The 17,282-nt window shown below is 41.4% G+C and overlaps 1 protein-coding gene across 1 annotated transcript in view; it reads right to left on the reverse strand.

Moving 5' to 3' along the window:
• plch2a (phospholipase C, eta 2a) overlaps positions 1 to 17,282 on the reverse strand; it is a 422,301-nt gene that overhangs the window by 73,573 nt on the left and 331,446 nt on the right. The window contains exons 7-11 of the mRNA XM_060851834.1: positions 12,058 to 12,151; positions 10,842 to 11,045; positions 7,791 to 7,911; positions 6,705 to 6,876; positions 4,083 to 4,190 (exon numbers count right to left, since the gene is read on the reverse strand). Of these exons, the coding sequence (XP_060707817.1) occupies positions 4,083 to 4,190; positions 6,705 to 6,876; positions 7,791 to 7,911; positions 10,842 to 11,045; positions 12,058 to 12,151 (699 nt within the window). The remainder of the gene's footprint in view (positions 1 to 4,082; positions 4,191 to 6,704; positions 6,877 to 7,790; positions 7,912 to 10,841; positions 11,046 to 12,057; positions 12,152 to 17,282) is intronic.

Genomic DNA, 17,282 nt, shown 5'->3' on the forward strand with positions numbered 1-17,282 from the left:
AACAGACTCTTTATGACCCAACTAGATGAATTCTGACTGTCAAATAGCTTTCCTTTTCCCAAAGCCAACATTTTTATCATTAATTAATCGGTTTCTTTTGGTTATTAGGGACATCGTGTTTTGGAGATAAACCTTTAGCTCCTGGAGACTCCAGGCCCATCATGGAACAGTTGTCAATTTTATTACTGAATATGTAATCTCACCCTGACATCACACTCTACGACAGAAGAGCTGTTTTGAATTGAGCCAGATTAACTAGTTGAGGCTGTAAGGACATTGGTTAGGTCACTTTTGGAATATTGCATGCAATTCTGGTCTCCCTGCTACAGGAAAGACGTTGTGAAACTTGAAAGGATTCAGAAAAGATCTACAAGGATGTTGCCAGGGTTGGAGGATTTGAGCTCGGGAGAGGCTGAATAGACTGGGGCTGTTTTCCCTGGAGCATCGGACACTGAGGGGTGATCTTATAGAGGTTTATAAAATCATGAGGGGCATGGTTAGGGTGAATTCTCAAGGCATTTTCCCCAGGGTAGAGGAGTCCATCACTAGAGGCTTAAGTTGAGAGGGGGAAACATAAAAGCAACCTGAAGGGTAACTTTTCACGCAGAGGGTGGTGCGTGTACGGAATGAGCTGCCAGAGGAAGTGATGGAGGCTGGTACAATTACAACATTTAAAAGGCATCTGGATGGGTATATAAATGAGCGATATGGGCTAAATACTGGCAAACAGGATTAGATTTCTTTAGGATATTTGGTCAGCATGGACGAGTTGAGTCAAAGATGCTGTATGTTTCTATGCCTGGATGGTCTTTTGTTATTTCCCAATGAGAAGAAGTCAGCAGTCAGCCAGGATCATTCACTTTGGCTCTCTGGTTAACTTTTGTACTTGTATCCAGGCTGAGATTTTACACCCCCTCACTCCCTACTGCCCCCACAATATGGTTTTAGTGACACACTCAGACACCCAGTCACAGGTCACCTCAGTACTCCCTTTGAACATAGCCACAGATGCTATGCTAAGGAGAAGGTGGTCAAAGGGAATGAAGAGGAAGAGAGTGATGTAATGGCGATAGTTCAGTCAACAGTACCTTCCACTTCATATGAATGCACCATCGAGGAGGAAGAAAAGACAATAAGTACAGAATGCAGACACATGGAGATACAGAATCAGAGAAATTATGGAGCATAATAACATGGAAATTACATACAGTTACAGTAAATATACAACACATAAGCAGGCCAGTATTAATATTCTGCATAGGCATCCTCCCATCATTATCAAGGTTCTAGATTTACAAATCTAGAATTCCATATGAAATCCAGTAAGCAGTTAACAGTAATTGGAGGTTAAATGTGAGTTAGGTTATTGTGTTTATGATTTTTAGGATCATTTTCATGAGGGAATGCTGTGTTGTAATTGATTGTTCATTAATTGATCATTCATCCCACATGTTCTGGATTAACTAAAGTGGTTCCATTCTGTAGCTGTTGATTAGGTTCTTAAATTAGTCCTGAGCCATGTTCATTATGATAATTGGGGCTTGTCTATTAACCCTTAGTGAATTAGGTTGGAATGTAATCTTCCATACATAACAAAAAAGTAAAATTTGTTTTAAAACCCCCAAAATGGAATTCTTGCTGTATCTTCAGTAAGTAACACAAGAGTTGTTTTGTTAAAGGCTATATCCATGACTTTTCAATTCACTGATTCATAATAAAATTATCTTTCAATTAAGTCATAAATTAGACAGAAATGCCAAATCTCTTTTCTCAGGCAAGTTATGTTTGGCAAAACCTTCAATTTAAGACGTCATGAATATTGTTACTTTTTACGACATTGTGCAGTTTACCAGAACGCTTTTATCATGGAGGAAGGGACAACCTTCTGAGTAACTTATCCATTTTGCAATCACCGATATACTGAAAACACAAATACTTCAACAAAGCACTCAATCAAAGTGCTTCGGAGGAAAATTTAGTCCAGATGGACCGATTAGGGAAAAAAAAACTTATTCACAATCAAACAGAAAAAGTTAATCTAAAAGAACAAGAGCATAAAAAGTCTTACTTCACCATTTCGTGGTATCATAAGATATAGTGATGCAATCACTGACGTATGGTTCTGATTGCTGGAATGGGATGAGGTAGTTTTGACAAAGACTCCAAGACAAAGGCACTGTCTATAATGGGAAACCAAAAGAACTCATTCTATACAAGAAAGAAATCACTGTGGGTCCCCCATGTCGTTAAAGTAGAGCCTCCTCAGTCAGTAAAATTTCTTCCACACCAGCTTTTGTTCCTAAATATCCACTCATCATGAGCTTTCTGTTATACGCTCATTTGGAGATGCAGGTTTGGCAGGCTGGAAGCTTGTAGATTTGTAGGGCTTTACTGTAACACTTAACAGAGGTACATCTAATATTTGAGAATCAACAACAATTCAGGCTAAAAGAAGGTGAAGAGAAAATGATTGAGATGTAATTCTTTAGGATCTCCTGACAAAGGGGGTTTTAACCCAGGGAATGGAGATGACCAATGAAATTGATAGGGCAGAAATGAAGGACTAGCTGACCCATATATGACTTCTTAACAACAGACAGAGTGAATACCTTACTGTGGGGGGATTTCCTGCAGAGGAGAATCTAATGATCATATTCTTATTAAAAAGACAGGACATTTCAATTGTCTAACTCCACTGAAGTAGACTTTTAAAATTAATCTTACACATGTTACAGTTTCCAAATTAGGAAACAGAAACCATTTTCATCTCTGGTACAGCATGAGCTAGTTCCAGAGCAAAGTTCCCTCTGTGTCTACACTATACTATGAAACACTCCTGGGATGTTTTTATCCACCCATGGGATGTGGGTGTGACTGGCTGGGCCCAGCATTTAATGCCTATCCTGAGTTTCCCTTGAGAAGGTTGGGGTGAGCTGCCTTCTTGAACCGCTGTAGATCCACATGCTGTTGGTTTGCTGACTCTTTACATACAGATGTAAAGCTGCCTCTAACGAACACTCCACGGGCAGATGTGGCACAGCCGAATGCAGGCCAAGATGACCTCCAAAGCTCAACAAAATGCCTCAGCCTCAACTATAATATATTGCACCGATTCTTCATTTCTTACACCAGTGGCTCTGTAGACTCTGTCTGGTTAGAGTGCCAACTTAATGCTGAAGTGGAGGCAGATTTATTTTACAACTTCATGATCAAATAGGACTAAGCTAAGCCAGCAGGTGGCCTGGGTTGGACTTCGCACCTGCTCTGGATGTGTACAATAACAACTCTGAATAGTTTGATTCAAAAATATCTTAGACTGAGCTAAGTCTTCCCAAACCTATGTTGCACACTGAGCACTGTGGCCATGGAGATGAACTGAATTTAATCAGTCTGCATTGAATTTGAATCCAGGAGTCTGAGGTCAAGATCCATTTCACCAAAGTTCCCCTTTCCTCTCCTTTTCACTCTTTATGATTTTGAACAGGGACCCTGAGGATGAATGTTCATTTTTAGTTAAATCAGATCAAACCGTGGTGTTTACTTCAATGAATCTCATGATGGCATTGCCTTGTCTTCCATTGGCTGGATCCATCAGAGTTTAAGTTGGTTTCAAACGGCTTCTCAACCTTTTGCTGTGACATTTCCCATTGTATGAGAGGATTTAAGTTCTTTCAGATGCACTGATCCTCTACACTAACCAGGAAAATCAACTTGACAGGGAGCTTTGAAATTATGGAAGGGTTCCCAACAACATCGAGAATTTAACAAAAAAGTGTAATTATCTTTCAATTTGCTCATGTGCTACTCACAATCCTTCTCTTCTTTTCACCACATCTTTACATCATCCCCCGCATCAGCTTCAACAAGCATCTGAACCATTAATAAACATCACAAAGGATTGTGCAAGATCGGATAATTACAGTCTTTTGTCTTTACATTTGTAAAGGATTAATAGGGTAGCGAAGGTCCATTCCTATCATTTCAAATGATTGCAGATAAAATTAAAGCAGTTTTCTTCATCCCAACACCCACTCCCCCCAGAGGCATCTGCTTCAAGAGCTCGGTTTATATTTTCCACTCACATCCCCATTCATCAACTTGCAGTCATCCTCGATTTCGTCGGCACTGTCTTCATCCGACACCTCACCTTCTTCTGCATCATCACTGATATTCGCAGGGAGTTTCTTTCCCTAACGGACAGAACCAGGAAAATGGGTAAATAAGAGAGCAACGGGAAAGAAAGAATGAAAATGGAGTTAGGGACGAAAAGGTTGAAGAGGAATTAAAGGGATGAGAACAAAAGAAATGGAAGATAGTTGCAAAAGAACAATGGAGATATGGAAGAGAGATAAGAAAGACAGGGAGAGAGAAAGAGTTGGGAAGGGGAAGAGAAAGATGGGAAAAAGAAGGGGAAAGTGTGAATGGGCTGAAGGAGAGTGCTGGAAATGAGGTAAAGGGAGAGGCTGAAAGATGAGAGCTGGGAAAGAGGGAGAGAGAGAAAGAAAGCAAAAGTGTGAGTGATGGAAAAGAGGGAGAGAGAGTGAAAAAAAGAGGGAAATATAGATGTAGAAAAGAGGGGAAGGGAAAAAAAGGACATGAAGTGGAGAGAACAGGAGAAAGGAAAGAGTGAGAGAGATACAGGAAGAGAGAACAATATCAGAGATTTAACTAATAAACAAAGCTTTAGCTGAAGCCTCTGAGTCTAACCTGATTTGTCTGAAACCCTACCCTGTATTGTAGGAGTGACCTGGAGAGTGGAGAATGTGGATAAATCATGGGGACAGCTTCACTTACAGTGATTGTTGGTCGAACAGATGTCAACAGGGAGTAAAAGACTCTGTGGGGAGTAACCCTGTAAGTGAGAGGATGTGCACCATAGGCTGAAACACCGTGTCACGGAGTACTTTGAATTTCATCATTTACAGATTTAAATATATTGGCTTTCTACCATTATATGAACCTTTAAGTAATGTACTTAAGATTTTAAAGGGAACTATTCCCAGTACATAGATGGATTTAAAAGGAGAAGTCACATTTCCTTGTCATACTAGTTACACATTCCTGTTGAAGGGCTTATGCCCGAAACATCGACTCTCCTGCTCCTCGGCTGTGCTTTTCCAGTGCCACACATTTTGATACTAGCTACAGTGTCCATAGATACACTGTGTATCAGAGGGCTCTAAAGGAGTGGTTGGATCCTTAGGTCAATCTTCTCCACATCTAGGCTTAAGGCAATAAGGCCAATACAGTTCAAAAGGTTTGATACCTAGACTGAGTGTTGCTTTGCTGGAACCCAATGCAGGGTTAATGTGACTCACTATCATTGTTTAACCCTGAGAAACTGCCTGAGCAGAGACATCTCCCTGAGTTGGCAGGAGAGAGAGACAGAGAAAGAGAGTGGGGGAAATGTGGATCGAAAATGTACTGTTAGAAAAGAAATAAATTCATTAACACATGTTCTGATTCATTGCATTCATACAGCTGTTGCTTCATTGTCGGCAAATAGAATCACCTTGTTTCTATTTTAAAAAATCACGTTGCTTAAATGACCCAATTTTTTACATGAATCAATTTCATTACATGTAAAATTTACATTAGCCCTGAGGTTTGAGCATAAATCAATGCGTCCCCAATCTCTCCAGCGCTGCCTGATTTAGTTCAGATGAAATGGTACACAGAGTAACAGCCAACCTCGATGACATCTCATTGTCTCTTCCATTCTCATTTCCATCTCATCAAGATCATTTGATAGCCAGCCATGCATAAGACAACAGATATTACAGCTTCAGAAAGCACATGGTGATGAATGCTAAGTAAGGAAGTCACGAGGATCCTCATAATCAAGGAAGAAATGAAGTGTGGAAGAAATCAGCGTAGAGTAAGACTGGGGTCATATGTGGAATCAAGGGACAGGTAGACCGAAGGATTCATCTGCTTTCATTGATTTGTGCTTCAATAACAAGGGGCTCAGTCTGGTGATTATCACTGGTAGTATAAGAGAACGTTACACTTAATTCACAGCACAGAAACTGGGCAATTGGCCGAACTGGTCTGTTCCAGAGTCTATATTCTACATGAGATTCCTCCTAGTCCTATCTTGCCTTTGTTTCCCCCAATCTGTTTCTTCATCATTTATGTCCCAAACCTTCCTTCGAATGTACCAAAACTCTCTGCTTCAATCATTCTATGTGGCAGTGAACTTTATTATTTTCAGTACTTTCCATGCAAAGAAACTTTTCCTCAAACTTGTTTTAAAGACTTTGCAATAATTATCATCTGGGGGAAATTAGAGATTTCCTAATCTTCTGGTCAGCACACTGTCTCAATAGAAAATCTGGTCATCATCTTATTGTCTGCTGTTGGAACCTGCTATGTATAAAATGCCCATTGTATTTTCTATACTACAATCATAACTATGTTTCAAAAACAACTCATTGTTAGAATGTCCTGGATAGATGAAAGGCATTTTATGAATACTTTTGTTTGCTTTTAGTTAGGATCCTTTAATCACAGGCGGAGGGGGAAGGAAAGAAGGACAGAAGAAATTTAGCAACATGAGCAAAAATAAATTGACTGCTTTATTTATCTCAAATTGGATTCAGATAAAATGTAATAGCCCTATAATCAGTCTTTGTAGGAGACATGTTAGTAATGACCCCATCAAGTCTTGCTAAATATTAATGAAGGTTTGATTGCCTACATACCTTTACAAGAATCTTGCCCTTCAGGCTATCAGGTGAAGGAAGTTGAGTCACATCATCCACATGCACTGAAGACACATCAAGTTTATCGCCCAAGATCTCGCATAGGTACTGAGCCATCTTCTTCTGTTGGGGGACGCTGCAGTGGTTTTCAATGGAGAGAATAACTGGATATCTGTAATTCAGATTCAAACCAAACATTCAGCACGGAGTTATAAAACTTTCAAACCACAATGTTACTTCAAAATGGCCTTTGACTGCTCTGGGATATGGGAACTATCAAAATAATGGAGTAGGAGGTGCTCTTTTCCACATGGGGCTGTTGAAGGATGCTGTATGTAACCTGTGCCATACTTGTACTGGGAGATGAGACAGGGTTGAGGGTACTGTACTCTTTATCTAATCCAGGCTGTATCTGCACTTTATATTTTTTATTTACTGAATGCAAATCCCTGGAGCCAAGCAATTGCCTCCTCACTGGTGAGTTTAAAGTAATTAGTCCTTCACTTAGTCTGAGGAAGGAACACTCCTTGATCATGTGTATTAGTGTTTGTGTCTGTGGCAGAAGGGTTTTGTACTGGGGTCCCAGAAGTAGAGGGGCTACATAGGGGACCTAACTTGTCCTGTTAGGCATGGACCACTCTCAGCAGTGTAGTTTAAAGCCTGCAGTTCAACAAATGACATTTGTCACAAGGAATGCATTAGTGACTTCCTATGTTTTCCATTCCTTAATCCATGGAGGCCTGATTGTGGATCTTGCTCAGGGGATTTGTTTAAGGGGTGCTGAGACAGAAGGTGGGAAGTTGCAGGTTGATCTTGTCATTTCATGTGGGAAGTGAGATACACCATCGATGGTTTCAATCTGCTTCTGTGTTTTTGTTAGAAAGATTTGCCCTGAGAGCAATTGTGATGCAGTGTAGGGGGACCATCATTGTGTAGCTAACCTCTCTGCACCTGTATGTTAATAGATCACATGACTATGTGAGATATGAAGTCCCTTGGTACCTCTGCTGGGATTCTGCTTCTTCTAGTTCATCTGCTGCTGAGAAATCTAGATCAGGGTCAACGTATCCGAATCTCAATACTCACTCGGACTTTGCAAAGGCGTACTTGTTGATAGTTTCAATCACATCTCGGAACAGGATCTTGGAGGTGAGTGTGTAGCCATGGTGAACAATGGGCTCTCCATCTGGTCCATCCCAACAGTCAACTACAAGACAACATCATCACTTACAAAAAACAATGCCTAAAATACTGGCCTTTGTTGACCAGACCTTATCTTCAGTTCTATCCAAGGCTACGTTCCTCCTTATTTCTGTAATCTCCTCCAGGATTGAAAATCTCCAAGCCACTGGCTGTCCTATAATATTGGCTGATGGAACATCTTCAGTTCTCCACTGTTAACTGCTTCACACCTACAGCTGCCTATGCAGTAATTCTCTCCACATCTCTCTGTTTCTCCAGAATTCTCTCTCCTCCTTTAAATGCGTGGAATATCAGTCATTGAGTATGCTCAAGAAGGAGATCAACAGATTTTGAGCTATTAAAGACATCAAGGACTGTATGACTAGTGAATGAAAATGGCGCTGAGGTAAAAGATCAGCTATGATCTATTTTAACTGTGGAACAGACTCAAGAAGCTGATTGGTCTACTTCTGTTCCTATTTTCGATGTGTAGTGATCAGAAACATGGCCAGGGTGAATCTCATTGGCTATGAGATTATTGATTGGGGTTGTTTACCTGGGCCAATCAGGGAGCCCAGGCTGACAGACAGAAACAGGAGACTTTGCTGCTCTTTCCCCATATAGCGGGGTTTTTTAGTGAACTGCTGCTTTCTATTTATTGTTAACTGTATTTCATACTGTTTAATAAAATTTTTAAAAATAAACAGGAAACAGGCTGTCCTAGAGGTGGCCAGAAGGTGTGTCAGGGTGGACCGAGAGCCGGAAGTGACATGGGGTGGACCGAGAGATGGAAGGGACATGGGGGCGGAAGGAGCTGGAAGGGACATGGGGCAGACCGAGAGCCCGAAGGGGCTTAGGGACGGGCTGCTTTAGAGTGGCCAGGCGCTGGGAGGGACAGGTGGTTTGCTCTGTTGCCAGGGGTTTCTGGGATAGATCCACTGTTCTATTGTTCGATTTATCAAACTGTCTGTGTGTGATTGTGATCATTGTTTCCTTCATGATGATATAAAGTGGGATTTGAGGTTACCTTGTTTCCCTGTGAACTGGTTGAACGGTGGGGTTTGGGGTCTGGCTTTGCTGCCCCTTTCCCCTGTAAATTGCTGTTTCTTGTTAACTGTTCGTTTGTAATTTGTACTGGTTAATAAAATTTTTTAAAATGTACAAACATGAGATTCAGATGGTGTCCTCAGTATTGGGACTGGCTTTGACAGGCTGGTCACAGCATCTGTCAAGAGAGAGAGACAGAAACAGAGTACATTGACTCTATTTCTCTCCATAGATGCTGTCCGACATGTTGAGTTTCTCCAGCATTCTTTATGTTTGTTTCAGGATTCCAGCATCTGCGGTATTTTGCCTTTATTGTTTCAAACGTTATTCTTTTTCTGAAAACTTATCTGTGGAAAGTCCAGTTATGGCAATACACCATATTGCCCAGCACTTCTACAGTATCTAATATACAGTATAACTGAAAGAGCTAAGAGTACAATGCTTATTTAGTTGCTGCTGTTAAGATAACTGCTACCAATTTACTATAATGACAACCCTAATTTCAGAAAATTGCACCCCTTTTGTGCTGACTGCGTTAGCGGAGAAATTAATGTCCATTATAGTAAGCGTTGTGATGACTGAACTGTCACTGATTATGGATCATATGTCAGGAGATAACACAATAATGTTATGACAGTAACATCCTTTGATATGAATTTGCTTTGTAGACATTCCCTTACTTGCTTTGCAACAGATAGGATCTTTGTAACATCTTGGATCCTCTGTTTCTGCCCAAGTTAAACCGAAGACACTTTAACTGTAACTTTTGAGAATGTGATTAATAATTATTTCTTTAGGATTAAATGAGAAGGACAAACTGACATTTACATAGCACCTTTCATATCTTTCAATTTCCCAAAGTAGTTTACAATTAAGGAACTACATCATTGTAGTGTTGTCACTGTTATAACATGAAACACCAACAATAATTTGTGCACAGAAAACTCCCAGAAATAGCATTATTTTATTGACCAGATAATCTGTTTCTATTGGTATTGGTTGAGAGATAAATAGTGACCAAAACACAGGGGAGAACTTCCCACTTCTTCATCACAGGAATTTTTCACAGTCACCGGCGAGGGCGAACAGCATTGCAAAATATCAGCACCTTGGACAGCGTTACACTTTCAATAAAGTACTGGAGTGTCAGCTGAGGTTATGTGAGACTTGGGAGTGTGCTCTGAACCACAAGCTTCTCAATCAGAGGCATCTCAGCCACAACTGACAGACGCTTCAGGGAACACCTCTGGGACACCCGGACCAACCAACCCAACCACCCCGTGGCTCAACACTTTAACTCTCCCTCCCACTCCACCAAGGGACATGCAGGTCCTTGGACTCCTCCATCGCCAGAACATAACAACACGATGGTTGGAGGAAGAGCGCCTCATCTTCCGCCTGGGAACCCTCCAACCACAAGGAATGAACTCAGATTTCTCCAGTTTCCTCATTTCCCCTCCCCCCACCTTGTCTCAGTCGATTCCCTCGAACTCAGCACCGCCTTCCTAACCTGCAATTTTCTTCCTGACCTCTCCGCCCCCACCCCACTCTGGCCTATCACCCTCACCTTGACCTCCTTCCACCTATCTCATCTCCATCGCCCCTCCCCCAAGTCCCTCCTCCCTACCTTTTATCTTAGCCTGCTGGACACACTTTCCTCATTCCTGATGAAGGGCTTTTGCCCAAAATGTCGAATTTCCTGTTCCTTGGATGCTGCAAGACATTTTCAGCTCTGATCTCCAGCATCTGCAAACCTCACTTTTTACTCGAAGATTTTTTAAAAAGAAAGGATGTGTTAAATGGTGAAGACTGTAATGAAATTAGCACCTAATGTTATATAAGGCAGCACTTTCCTGAAGTATCTCTCACCCCCACCCACCTAGGGAATGTAAGCAACATTGGTCTTACCTTCAACACAGCGACATCCCGTCTGTAGTACCCAAGCATACATGTCCACTCGGGACTGTGACATCAGTTGGTCCCCCATCAGGTAGGTGTTGTGAGAGGAGGCAATGTAGTAGTTACACATAGGCTGTGTCATATCCTGGCTCACTTTGTAATGTTCAGGGTTAAAGATATCACCTGCTGGACTTCTCATGTAGTTTGTGAAACCTATGGGATTGAAGAAAACATCAGTGCACTTATGAAAAAGTCAAAGATAAATGGATTTAACTAAAATCAGCTCTCAAGACAATAGTTAGGAAACCTTTCGCCATTCAAAGAGAGGTAGAAGTGAGGAACTCTGTCTCACAAAGATAACAGATGTTAATTCAATTTGTCATTTAAAATCTGAAAAAATAGCTTTTATTGTTATACAAGGATATTACAGGATATGGAGTGTAGGCAAGTGGATAGGGTGATATCAGAAAGCAGCCATGATCGGACTGAATGACAGCCCAGGTTCAAGGGCTGAATGGTGTTCTCCTATCCCTGTGTTACTAACATAGTAACTGGAAGATAACAGGAGCTTGGAGATTGGAGCTTCTCTGTATTGGATCAAACACCCAGAGGTGAGTATTACATGGTTGCGGGACGACATCTCTGGGAATGGCATTGCTCCAGTTTTACACACAACACACACCCAAACCCCCTCCCACTGCCCCCTCCCCTGGTCAATATTATTTCTAAATATTGGCTGTAGGTTTTTTCTCCTTTTGATTCAGCAATTTGATTTTACAATCAATACAAGAATGTGCAATGTTATTCAGCATCAGAACAGGGAAAGCTCTGATCCAAACTCAGTTTGTAGCCAGTAAGATGATGACAGTGACAAACATTGAGCACTGTTTTATTTTTAAAAATGACATAATTAGTATCCTGTTGGAAAAACTCAGTGTAAATGTGGGAACATGTAATCATGCATGTATGTTTATGAGTGTATGTGTGTGAGAGAAACAGTGAGCTGGTATTGGGCTAGGTACAAGGTTCTTCTGTGATGCTATTAATGAGGCTACGTGTCTGCTAACATCCACCATCCTCCAGAGATATGAGGAATGGCTATGTGGGTAATGCACCAGAGAATGGGCAGTGCCAATGGAATTGTAGCCTCAATGAGGAGTTATCGAGAGTTAGGGTTATACTTAGGGTAAGTGTTAGGATTAGGTGGATTAAAATGCAAGCTTACCATCAATCCCAAGGACCCCTTGCTTCCTGTTCTCTGGGCATGGCTCAAATTTATCAATGATCTCGAGGCAATGTTCCTTTGTAACATTGGTCATCTAATGAGGAAAGTACAAGAAATGAGAGTGGTTCACACAGTCATTCACCATCCTGCTTTGTCTCTCATTACGTTGCCTGCTCTCCACTGAAACAGTGATATGCTTAATCACAAAGGATGGTTCTAATCCTGTTGCTCTATGTTGTTGTTCTGATTACTCACAGCCACTGAAGCTTTGACACTGTTAAGGTCTATCGATCGACAGAAAGATAATAAGGTTGTTCTTGACGACAGGGGTGCTGAGTGCAAGCTGCAGAGCTCTCTGTGCTTCTCTACGTCTGGTCTCTTACCCAAATAATCACGGAGGGCTATAGGAATCTGTACATACAAAGCTGTCAGGTCCTTGCATGTTACACTAATCATGGTTATGTCTTAAATTACTCTCATATATTAACACAACATGTCATTTTCTGAAAGCAAAATAGAAATAAAAACTATTTGCTAATTAAACCCTGTGCACCCATTACACACTGCTCTAACCTTTTAAAGGGAGAATCTGAAGTGAAGGCCCAAGGTCTGTGGAGCAGGGGACATCCAAGTGGAGAGTGGAAAAAATCAATTAATACTTTGGATTTCTAAAAGATAAGATGGACTGAGAGTGGGAGGAGGGAAACTCCAATTGGACTGAGTCAGGATAGGAGATGGCACAATTTTAATATTAACAAAACCTACAATCAAAATATATTGCAAAATAAGCAATCATCGTTGTACAGTTTTCCAAAGCAGTTAATTTCTGACATAAAATTAAAATGGAAAAAGTCCTAATTTAAGGCAGGATTTCACCAAAATTCAAAAATTTTAAAAAGTAGAATTTGCAAACATTCTGAATAATCTCTGAAAATAAGGGGCATGTTTTCCACAGAGCTGATCAGAAATTGGTATTTACTCTGGGTAAATATTGATATCAACTGGTTAACAGTCAATACGCACATGTTCAATATTGACATCAAATAGTTAAATATCGATGTATTGACATAGACTGAGTGCTCTAGTAAAGTGCCAACACAGAGAAGATGGATGGAATGGCCTCATCCCAATACTGTAAATATATTTTTATAGTTCTGCCCCTGACCACTACAGCTCCAGCTCTTGTCCATACATTAGGCAACAGTTTGATAATGCCACATTGACATTTGTTGCAAAGGACACTAAAGGGTGACGGCTTAATGGTATTATGGCTAAAACAGTTAATTCAGCGAGTTGGTAATGTTCTGGTGACTGGGGTTTGAATACTGCCATGACAGATGTTGGAATTTTAATTCAAAAAATATCTGGAATTAGGAGTCTAATGATGATGAAACCACTGCTGATTGTCAGGAAAAACATATCAGGTTCACTAACATCCTTTTGGGAAAGAAAGATATTGCTGCCCTTACCTGGTTTGGCACCAGACCAACAACAATGTGTTGACACTTTACTGCCCTCTGGACAGTTAGGGATGAGGAATAAGTACTGGCATGGCCAGTGATGCCCACATCCCATGAATGAATGGAACTTTACCTCAATCTGGTTCATGAGGGTACCTGTCTCCCACAAAAAGCAATGCTTGTGCAAGAATTCATCACACCTCAGTTCCTTACAGGGTTTCACACACTTTTAAATTGTTTGTATATATGGGGAAGCAAGTCAATAGTAGCAACATCGTGCAAGCAGCAATGAGACAAATGAATGGCTCATCTGCCTTTGATTAATAGAGGTGCCTGTAGGTCCAAACAGCCTGTGTCCTTTCACTTCCGTCTGAACAGGCAGATCGGGGCCTGAGTTTAATTCCTCACTGGGAGTGCAGTGTGGTCAGTACGCATTCGAGTCATAGAGACATAGAGATGTACAGCATGGAAGCAGACCCTTCAGTCCAACTTGTCCATGCCGACCAGATATCTCAACCCAATCTAGTCCCACCTGCCAGCACCCGACCCCTATCCCTCCAAACCCTTCCTATTCATATACCCATCCAAATGCCTCTTAAATGTTGCAATTGTACCAGCCTCCACCACATCCTCTGGCAGTTCATTTCATACACGTACCACCCTCTGTGTGAAAAAGTTACCCCTTAGGTCTCTTTTATATCTTTCCCTTCTCACCCTAAAGCTACGTCGTCTAGTTCTGGACTCCCCCACCCCAAGGAAAAGACTTTGTCTATTTATCCTATCCATGCCCCTCATAATTTTGTAAACCTCTATAAGGTCACCCCCTCAACCTCCAATGCTCAAATTCTCCAACCCTGGCAACATTCTGGTAAATCTTTTCAGAGCCATTTCAAGTTTCACAACATCTTTCCGATAGGAAGGAGACCAGAATTGCACACACTATTCCAACAGTGGCCTGACCAATGTCCTGCAACATGACCTCCCAACTTCTATACTTAATGCTCTGATCAATAAAGGAAGGCATACCAAATGCCTTCTTCACTATCCTATCTACCTATGTCTCCACTTTCAAGGAACTATGAACCTGCACTCCAAGATCTCTTTGTTCAGCAACACTCCCTAGGACCTTACCATTAAGTGTATAAGTCCTGCTAAGATTTGCTTTCTTACTTGCAGCACCTCGCATTTATCTGAATTAAACTCCATTGCCACTTCTCTGCCCATTGGCCCATCTGGTCAAGATCCTGTTGTATTCTGAGGTAACCCTCTTCGTTGTCCACTACACCTCCAATTTTGGTGTCATCTGCAAACTTACTAACTGTATCTCTTATGCTCACATCCAACTCATTTATGTAAATGACAAAAAGTAGAGGACCCAGCACCGATCCTTGTGACAGGCACAAGAGATGTTTTGGGGAACATCTTGGCGCAGTGACGCAATAAGGACTAAATACGGAAGGAAATTTTATTTACTCGGAATGGCTACTTTTATAAAATGGCCCACCTTTGGGAGGGTAACAAAACGTTAAATTCCAGGTGATCCTCCTCCCCTCCCCTCACTCAGTCACCTATGACCTCAAGTTGGAATGGCACCTCTGCACCACCTACCCCTCAGTAATGGTCGTCAGAGGAAGGGGTTCTCTGACCCCACAAATTCTGACCAACTACAGTCAAGGTCCAAGGTGGTCACGTCCCAGTGTTTGTGACAAATGTGCCATCCACAAATAGACTATTACATGGTACAAATGGTCAGGCTCACTTCAGAAAACGGGGTGAAGGTACAGAGAGTTGGATAGAAACACATAGAAAGAAAAGGAATGAGAGTAGGAAAGAGACACATAAAAAGAGAGTGGAAGAGACAAGGAAAGAGAAAGAGAGAGGGACAAAGGGTCCATCCGCCATCTTGAATTGGATGGCAAGCATGCACATTAGTTGCCAACTGGCCAAATCCAGAACAAATCAAGGTTGGGTGACTGTTCCTGATGCAAAGTGTTGTCAAGGTAACCATTTGAACCTGGGGTTCGGGTGTTCAACCAAAACACAAAATCCTGCCCTTTTTGATTGTAAGTCTGAGGGTAGGGATCTGGGGGCCAGTCAACAGGGGAGTGCTGCCAGAGGCAGAGGTTGGGGCTGGAGGGGGAGCAGGAATGAAACTTGTGCTCACACCAAAAACAGGCACACAGCCAGCAATGTTTGCTCTATACCTTCAGGGTGACCAAGATGGAGCTTGACATTAAGGTCTATCTTATGTTTAGTGGAAGATGAAATCTTAGTAAATGAGGGAGAAAGGGACATATCAAATGGCCTCAATTAAGCTTAGGGTTTAAAAGCCTGATTTGGTCGGTGGGAGGAAAGGGTGAAGTCAGTGAAGAAGACTTACAATAAGTTGCTTTGATTTCAGTCAAAGTGCATCAATGATAAGGGTTTAAACAAGGAAAGGCCAGCCATTCACTGATCACCGTTTGCCACCTCAGTGCAATTCTTGCCAGTGGGTTCCACAAGACAAACAAGGGGCAGGCAGATTGAAGGACACTGGTTGGATTGGTATTCAAATATATTAAAAGATTTGAGAACTAAATTTCACTCTTCACTAGCCTGTTCGATTTGGTAATATAGGCAGCTCAAGGAGCAGTTATTTTATCATGTCAACACCTTGGGAAATAAGCTTAGCTACATTATCCTTCAAAAATATTGGGCAGAGGCAGAGTAAACACAGCTGTCTGTTTTTAATATATTACCAGCCCATAAACACAGAGGAAATGTCTGTCTCAGCATATTCCACATGTATAACAGTGCGGGGAGTCCCAGCTCTACTGTACCATTGATGCCTAGAACAATGAGATAGTGAGCAAATTGTAAATTAATGGTGGGCAGGACCTTCTTTAAAGCTTTCTCATCACTCTGCGTGAGGCCAAACTTTAAACAAACTTATTGAGTGACTGATCATTGCCTCAATCTACTTTCATATTCCAAAGACAAACTTTTAAACTTCAAGCTCAGAGTCAATACTTCTTGACATGTCTCTTTCTCTCTCCATACCTTCATTCAACCACACAACTCCTCCATTGTTACTCCATTAAATCTGACCTCTTGTACATTCTTGCCACAGCACACACTATCCTATCCCATCATCCTTCACTGCCATTCGTGTCTGTGCTGTCAAAGTTCCATTGAATTCAGTTTTTAAATGTCCCTGTCGCTCCACCAGTCATCTTTCTTTAAAACATCCCTAAAACCTTTACCTTTGACCAACACTTTAGTCACTTCCTATCAATCTTTCTCCCTCTCTCTCTGGTGGCATCCTTCTGTTTCTGTGAGTGTTTTCCTGACAAATACACAATGTGGTTGCCAGTCCATCTTTCCCACTTTGTGTCCCACTGTAAGTATCAGTCTCTTCAATTTAATTTCTCAAAATGAAACATGGCCTCCAGGTTTGTTCAGTCAGCTTCTTTACCAATATTTCAATTCATTCCCCAAAACCATCTCACCAAAAACCCCTGATGCAATGCATCCACCATCTCACCAAAATCCCTCAATCAAACCTATCCACATCTCACCAAAACCTCTCAATTAAACCCACTCACCATCTCACCAAAATTCCTCAATAAAACCCACCAAAATCTCACCAAAACCTCTCAATGAAACCCACTTACCATCTCACCAATCTCTCAATCAAACCCGCTCACCATCTCACCAATCTCTCAATCAAACCCGCTCACCATCTCACCAATCTCTCAATCAAAATCCCCTCACATATCTCACCAA

Source organism: Hemiscyllium ocellatum, chromosome 37 (assembly GCF_020745735.1).
Source record: "Hemiscyllium ocellatum isolate sHemOce1 chromosome 37, sHemOce1.pat.X.cur, whole genome shotgun sequence".
Taxonomy (NCBI): Eukaryota; Metazoa; Chordata; class Chondrichthyes; order Orectolobiformes; family Hemiscylliidae; genus Hemiscyllium; species Hemiscyllium ocellatum.